The sequence below is a fragment of the Haliotis rubra genome, unplaced genomic scaffold (genome assembly GCF_003918875.1).
Source record: "Haliotis rubra isolate DU_JTF1 unplaced genomic scaffold, ASM391887v1 Scf198, whole genome shotgun sequence".
Taxonomy (NCBI): Eukaryota; Metazoa; Mollusca; class Gastropoda; order Lepetellida; family Haliotidae; genus Haliotis; species Haliotis rubra.
In genome coordinates, this window is record NW_025765980.1 from 446,760 (window position 1) to 455,412 (window position 8,653).

Genomic DNA, 8,653 nt, shown 5'->3' on the forward strand with positions numbered 1-8,653 from the left:
CCTCAGCTCAGGTCATTTCTGAGTTTCTCCAGTATCTCCGCACTACTAAGAAACTCAAGGGTACTACGTTAGCTACCTACTTAGCTGCCATCAACTTGGTTTGGGCTACCACCACGGGCACGAAGATTTCCACTGTTCCCGAGTTGCAGAGTCTACTACGCTCCTATAGACTCTCTGACTAGTCCAGGAAGTTCAGACCTCTGGCCTGGGATCTGTCCATCATCCTTCGTCATTATGATTTCTACAGATTATGAACCTTTAGAAGACAAGGACTTTGAACAAGTGACATTCAAGACATTCATCCTGGTAGCTTTGGCTACCGCTGCTCGTATATCTGAACTGCATGCGCGCTTGATGTCAATCAGGTGCGGTTCGAGCAGAAGAAGCATGGCAAGGCTTTCCTGGGTCTCCGCTGGGACTTTATTGCGAAAAACCAACTGCCAGGGCAACCGGACCGGATGTTTACCATTCCCCCATTGTCCACCATTCTTGGGCCTGATGATAAGGAAGATTTGACACTCTGCCCTGTTAGGGCTCTACACGTTTACCTTGCTGCCTCCAAGGATCGTTGACGGCTACGGAAGCGCCTCTTCATACCCTTGTCAAACACTACAAGAACTGAGGTTTCCCGGTCTACATTGGCCTTCTGGATGCATGCCACGATCCTGCGAGCCTACACCTTTGCAGGGTTGCCTCCTCCAGCCGCTTCCAATCCTCATGAGACTCATGCACTAGCCTCGACGATGGCCCTCTATTGTAACTGCTCCTTGACCGCTATCATGGAAGGTTGCTTCTGGCGTTCTGATACAGTCTTCTCTTCACATTACCTGCGAGACCTGTCTGTCACGGATGTCCAGGGACTACACCAGTTCGGACCTCTTGTACTGGCTCAGCAGCTTACATCGGCCCAACAACGCAGATGAGGGACGGTTCCGCAATGACGTTACCACTTCCTTGTATATACTGAATAAAAGATGAACTGGATCTCAACCTTTTGTTCTCATTATATGGGTTTAAGAACTACTTCACTTGGCCTCCATACCAAGGCATCGGAATACGGCCACCTAGCGTGGCCCTACGGACTTGAGGCACAATCAGTATGACGATGCAGAGGTGTTTGACATTCACGCTTATTGACCTCTACTCCACGGAGCAATTACGTCAGTGAAGTGTGACACTCCCGAATTCCAGTGGATTTCGTTGCCGGGCACATCCTTTGACTAAGCTTAGGCAAAGGAGTGAGGGTCAATTTGATGCTGCCCGGAACTGAACGTTAAACCTTGGAGATGCCGAGTTGTGTTTCTCTTTCACCCGCCTCGGTCGGTGTCTGGGGAGCCTTCTTGAAGCAGGGGCTGGCCCGAATCTAGTCGCAAGACTTTAATTATGGGGGTACCTTGTAAATCGTGGCGAGGCAAGGCGTACTTGCCGAGTTGCATCCCTTGTCTTGTACAAGGTTGCGGCCGAACACCACATCGCTCGGGAGCACCCATCTCCCTGGGAGTCGTTGTGCTTAGTAAGCCAAGGGGTTCCGGAGAACCCACTACAAGCATAGGAGTTGCGTGCATGCGTAACAGGCCTCCTTTGTACATCGCTATCTACGGCTGTCATCAGTCCACACAGCTCCAAGACCAGCTGTGAGATAAGTGCAAGTCGTGAGATAGGATAAGTTTATAAATTTGGAAATTTTAATATAAATTGTATATTTATATACTTATCCTATCTCATGCGATGGATGCCTGCCCGGCCTCCCCACTACTCAGATTACAACGTTGGCTCCAAGATGAGAATGATCATTCAAGGTAGTCACGTGGGCAATAAGTGGAGCATGCTGCAAGCTTTATTAGGAACTAGGACGCTAATTAAGGAGAGCAGCATGGAGTGCACGGGCGAATGGACAAGGAGGCCTATGGAAAAAAAGTTAACAGTCATTCCACTATAAGTCGAAGCAAGACTGAGAGGTGCAAGTCGTGAGATAGGATAAGTATATAAATATAAAATTTATATTAAAATTTGCAAATATACTACTCACACTTTGCTAAGGATCACAAAAATTCACAACTTTACTCTAACGTAGATTTCTAGTTTGAAATTGTATCCATTTGAAATTGGATAAATAATAATATGGTAACCCCTCTTTAGGCCAACAGTCACTTTAATCTAGCCTTATACACTTGATACATGAGTAACCATAGAAATGGTTTTCATGGCACCAATCAACCATTTTGCAAATCATGGAACGAGTCACTGACAAGTACACAACACCCGTCAATAGCAGGTATAGGTTCCACAAGATGAAATGACAAACTGAAACCTAGGATCCATGCTTATAATAAGCTTAGATATTTAAACCAAATTTGACCACACATCATAGTTTTCTGTTGAATCCATGATTTGATCTCTAGCAAAGTGTGAATAGTATATGTCCAAATAGGGTGGGATAAAAAAACAGCTGGAAAGTCTTGGAGCCTAATTTTCATAACCATGTGGCCACATTTTTTCCATATGTTTTTTGTGGGGAGGGAGGTACATGATATATCTCCTTTTTTTTATATCTCCGACTCAGTTTATTCTTTCCAAACTATTTTATTTTTATTTTACAACAAAGTCATTCCTTCAATACACCCAACATGTCCAGCAATTAATCTGGGCTGGGTTTTTTTCTGTAAACATCTGGAATTAATGTTTTCCTGTGTTTCCTTGAATATTTTTTTTTTATTTTTTATTTTTTAAATCAAATCTCTTTAATGAACATAAAAACGTCTGTTGTTTTCTCTGCAGCCTAACAGGACATACTACTTAGAGGACCCAGAAACCCGGACAGAAGAATGGGTTCGTAAGATAATGGAGGTGTGGAGGCGGTACTACAGTTCCGACAACCAGCCAATGAACAGGTCCTAGCTATGGTTGAATTGTGGCACACTGACATACCTAGCATACTGACATACCGAGCATACTGACACACCTGGATATCGATATGGATATGTGCCATACACAGAGATAAATCTAGGCCACACGATCGCGGGACTTCGTCAGTATTGTTGCACATTCCCGTACAGAATGTTTATGTTAACAGGGGTTTATTTGTGCACAACTTTGTGAACACAATTACAGTTGTGCAGTGCATGACCAATGGCACGGAACAATCTCCAATGATGCACATGATACTGTAAACATCCACCATTAAAATCAATGAGAAGTTACCAATGCAGCCAATGAGAGCGGTTGTAACAATCCTATTTATGACAATATTGCAATGGTCCAATCCCTATTTGTGTTTCAAACAAAATGGAATATTCTCTAATCAGTCTCACTGCGTCATATCATTGAATGTTGGAAAGCATATTAGTGCAGGTAATTTGTATGAGGTACTCATTAATTTGTAATTCCCCATTTGTTTTTCTGGTAGATTCGTATCTGTGTATATGCTCACACAGTCAGTTTAATAGCTCTCATGCTGTTTACTCGCAAGTGAAACTTATTGCTCCAATTGATTGATAATGATAATCAGACATGTCTGATATAGTTAAACATTCACCTGTAATATGAGTACCATTCTGTATCAAGTTGCGATGAAAAATATCCCTATCAACGTGAAATAGTGTAATAATAGTTGTATTGAAAGAAATATTAGTAAATCTGTATTAAGAAGGGATCATATTCCTTTGACTTTCTGTTTTGCCTTTAGAGACCTTTACAATGATTTCTTTGAGAGGCATCTTCTTCACAATTATTATGAACGGAAACTTGACAATGTTTCCAGTAACAGATGGGACTTCCTGTGACAATTATGACTCTGTTGCTGTTGTTGCTTAATATTACGCAGTGTTGCTTGTGTCTGGATCAATTCATCTGCTCTAATTTGAAAAAAAAGTGTTCTTTTTTGTTTTCTGGTACTCCCTGAGCATATCTTTTGCATCTTAGGACATGGTTTTTCAGACCTTTTCTGTTTTTGTCTTTCAAATAGTCATGGAATGTGCCATAAATAAGCCTGTTCATTCTTCAGGATGTGATGAAGTCTTTACAATCTATTGGAATACTGTCTTGGATCATCTCTCATTAAAGTCACATCTTTTGCTCTGATGTGATACCTCTACAAGTGAATATCTGACAACCCCTCAACAGAAGGTCACATCCGAGACCTGAGCAAACTTTGTCTCCCGTGATGAATGCATGGAATCCTGAGCCTTTATGTCAGTTACAAAATGGTTCTGCTTTTGTTCCTCAGTTAGGATATTTTCTTTCACAAAAATAGAATCCACTCAGGACGCAAATATTAATTTGATACTATGCCCTTATGGTCTTTTTCAGAGACAAGTGTATAGCATACTTAGAATAATGTTAAGGCACAGCCCTTATTATTTACATCTGGTAATGCTCATTTGTGAGACACTGAAATCAGATGTACTGGGCTTAATGTTTTGCTCACTTGAACTACCTTTTAGAAGCCTCGACACTGACTGGTTAGGAAGTTCAGCTGATGCGAGCTACCACTTTTGGGAATACTGTCATATCCTTCACACAGTGTTGTATTGGAGGGAAAGATCTGATCGTAATGAATGTGTGTGGAACTTTTGTCTGCAGGTCATGACAATGTTGGCCGTTATGTTCCTGTATGGAACATGTTCATTATCAGAATCATGCCTATGTGGTATTATGCACTGCATCACACTCAGTGTGATGTCATTGTCCCAGTGGTATCAGTTGCTGTAGTTCAGTGTACAGAGTTGCATCCCTTAGTCAAGTCAGGATCTGCAGTTCCAGAGTTAAGATCACAGTTTAGGATCATAGTTTCGTCAGCCCCACAGCCATGCTGACAAGTTTCACCGAAATATTTACGAACGTTTACAACCTGTCATCATATCAGTCTTTCATCCGACCTCAAGCTGAAGTGCCATAAAAAAATGTTCAAATTTGGTTTTGGGTTCACCCATTCACTCATATCCGTCAGGGCTAAATAACATGGGAACAGAGGATCGTGGGTTAATATCCTGGTTTGCCCTGATTATGTTTCAGGATCTATCAGCCCCTTACCAATCTGTTAGGTTCACTTGTTCTGTAGGTAAACATTTGAGCATCACATCAGAGATTAGTCAGTTTGAACCCATCAACATATAATCAACGTCTTTTACAAATGATCATGTTTTCTGGACCATCATTTTGGCTTCAATAATCCATAATTAGGGCTGTGGCAATAAATTTTAAATTTCCAATATTGTGGTTGCCAACACCAGTGAGTGCAGTGGGTCATTGTGTTGAGATTGTTCTGTGGTACGGTGTTCTCTCCTGTTTTTTGTTTGTAAGGCTGATGCTTTTTTCTGACATGCCAGTTTCTGTTAGTTGTAGCTGCAATTTTTTCATGTAAGGTATCATTTATATTAGAAAAATTATAATGGCGTTATAATCATTTGCAAATCATTTCTTTTCTTGGTGCAGCTCATTCTTTATTCAGTCCTTTAACATGGAACCCAAAATGTGCCTCTCCAGTGTTGGTGTTTCTATGAAGTCACCGACCAGGGTTACCTCCCTTTCACAGCACATTGTAACAAGGTGCGTGTTGGTATCCTTTGACGTCAGACCAAACAAAATTTAAAATTTCCAAACTTCTGTTGATAATCTTTCTTTGGAGGTTACAACATACAATTACACTGAGAGCGTGGCAGGGAATGAGAGTCTTGCAGCAGATCAAGGGTAGTTTAACATGGCTCCTCAGGGCAGGATTGAACAGTTTAGAGCTTGTACGTATGCAATTTGAAGCTGCAAAATGCAACCTCATAATTATACTAAATTGCACCCAGTGCATGTAAATATTTTGCTGTTCAAAGAACGAGGCTTCATCTGGAAAACAGAATGACGAGGAACTGGCTTGGAATGGTGAATGACTTAATGGACAATAACTGAATGATGGTTACTGCTCAGGTCATGAAATTTTAATGAAGTAAGACAAAATAATCTTATCGGATTAAGTAGGTTTCATTTCCCTGACTCTAGCTGTGAGTTGTCTAAGAATGATATGTAGATATGTAAAAGTAGGGACAACCTTCTGAAGTTTGTGCAGCTTTTAGATGTAAGGAAAAGGGAAGACTAAAGGGAGGTTACTCTGTTTCATGTCGTTTGGAGAGTGTGAATAGGTGTTCTGCTGGAGAGGCCTATTTTGGGTTTTGTCATAGGATCAAAGGTAGAAGGAAATTGCACAATATCATATTAAGACAGATATACTGATGCCATAAATACACTTATCCTTTGTTTTTACCAAAGGGTTTGCTTCATAGTTTTTTAGCTTTCCAAAATGAAATATACATCTATACAAAAATATATTTCATGTAGAATAGTAAAATGATGCGCCTTCCCACCAGATAAGACCATTTATACGACTGCTTGTATGAATAACCACAATAATCTATATCCTCATGTTATGGGTTTTCGGACGTTGACAAACATTTGTTGTTTTCTCTGTTATTGCATGAAAATTGTGAAACATGTCACCACTATTTACAATGTCTGTGAGTATGCACTGCCGCCTGAAAACATAAGATGTCCGAAAACACATAATCCGACGATAATAGTAACTTGTTCAGTCATGTGGACTGAACGTTTAGTTGAATCCCTCCTTACGTTAACATACCAGTACTGTGTTGATTTGTTGCAGACATTTCACCTGTATAGAAATGTCTTGCCACCCCCAATCTGTGTCTTGTTTTGTTGTTGAAAAATCTGTACAATGTATAAAGTTTTGTTATTATTATTTGTAAATATTGTATTTTGAGATTGATATCCCGAGTCTTAGTGGTCCACTCCCTGAGTACTTTATAAACTTCCATTATTTATACTGTTTGTACACAGATAAGGCTATGCTTGCAGCATACCACTTAGCTCCCTACACCCTTGTGCTACGTCCTAACAAAGATGATTTTTTGCTAAAATGTTAGAAATTTGGTTCTCAGGTCACAACTTTTTCAGAATGTGCAGATTATTTGGGAAACATTTACTTCTTAGCAAACTGCTTCCTCACCACGGTTCCTAGTGTAATGTATTAGGTTTCTTTTTGGGGTTTGTTTTTTGCTCTATTAGCACAAACTTGTCTTTCTGAGAATCTTTCAGTAGAATTTAGTCTTAGAATTTACACCATTAGTACATTGTGGGATGTGATTATGCTAGGAATGAAGAGTACGCAAGCAGTGAAGTATTTTGATGATGCACTAGCTCAGCTTACTAAACCAACCAAATTTGGGCTTCTGAACTAAATTTAGTTTATAACTTTGTGTGGATGAGTGGGGTGTCAAGATACGAATAAACTATATACTGATCTTGCTATGGTCATTAGCTAATGAAAGGAACCTGGCAACCAAATTTTCTATTTTTAGCTGTAAGTAGTTACGCAAAATGTATCTTGATATAGGCAATATCCGGTGTTTCCTCTATGGAGTAACTACACAACATTGATAATCTGCACATGAAAAACAATCTGGCTAATCAAACCATCAACATACATTTGTTTGATGAATATGTTAGAAGCATTGGTCTGGTCATATTTGAAAATAAAATCAGAATTTTATCATAACCCATATGTTTCTTGTGTTTTTTATTGCTTTTCTTCTCATTTGTATTTCATTATGGACATGGGAACCTGCAACTGTTGCCTACACTTAAATTTGTAACTGAATCATATCTGTTCAAAACAGTGGAGGATATACTGAGAACAACGCTTCTGTAGGGATCACTCACTACATGAGGTTGCGGAGGTCATGCACGACCCTTTGTCTGCAGAGGTCACACACCACCCTTTGTCTGCAGAGGTCACTTGCCACCCTTTGTCTGCAGATGTCACTTGCCACCCTTTGTCTGCAGAGGTCACACAACACCCTGGGTCTGCAGAGGTCATACACCACCCTATGTCTGCAGTGGTCACACACCACACTTTGTCTGCAGAGGTCACTTGCCACCCTTTGTCTTGAAAGGTCACACACCACCCTTTGTCTGCAGAGGTCACACAACACCCTTTGTCTGCAGAGGCCCCACATCACCCTTTGTCTGCAGAGGTCACACACAACTGACTGCAGAGGTCATACACCACCCTTTGTCTGCAGAAGTCACAAACTACTCTGGGTCTGCAGAGGTCACACACCACCATGTGTCTACAGAGGTCACACACACCACCATGTGTCTACAGAGGTCACACACCACCCTTTGTCTGCAGAGGTTGCACACTACCCTTTGCAGAGGTCAGATGTCACCCTTCGCTGCAGAGGTCACTTGCCACCCTTTGTCTGCAGAGGTCACACACCACCCTTTGTCTGCAGAGGTCACACACCACCCTTTGTCTGCAGAGGTCACACACCACCATTTGACTGCAGAGGTCACACACCACCATTTGTCTGCAGATGTCACACACCACACCCTTGTCTGGAGAGGTCACACAATAGTCTTTGTCTGCAGAGGTCACACACCACCCTTTTTCTGCAGAGGTCTGGAGAGGTCACACACCACCCTTTGTCTGCAGAGGTCACACACCACCCTTTTGTCTGCAGAGGTCACACACCACCGCTTTGTCTGCAGAGGTCACACACACACACACCACCCACCTTTGTCTGCAGAGGTCACACACCACCGCTTGTCTGCAGAGGTCACACACCATGCGCTTTGACTGGAGAGGTCA

The 8,653-nt window shown here is 41.4% G+C and overlaps 1 protein-coding gene across 2 annotated transcripts in view; it reads left to right on the forward strand.

Annotated features, from left to right (window-relative positions):
• The window catches only part of LOC124275069 (3-phosphoinositide-dependent protein kinase 1-like), a 29,728-nt gene extending 22,170 nt beyond the window's left edge, over positions 1-7,558 (forward strand). For both annotated transcript variants that reach the window (XM_046710542.1, XM_046710543.1), the window contains one exon: positions 2,779-7,558. In XM_046710542.1, the coding sequence (XP_046566498.1) occupies positions 2,779-2,898 (120 nt within the window). In that variant the 3' untranslated portion in view covers positions 2,899-7,558. The remainder of the gene's footprint in view (positions 1-2,778) is intronic.
• Positions 7,559-8,653: the final 1,095 nt, after the last annotated feature.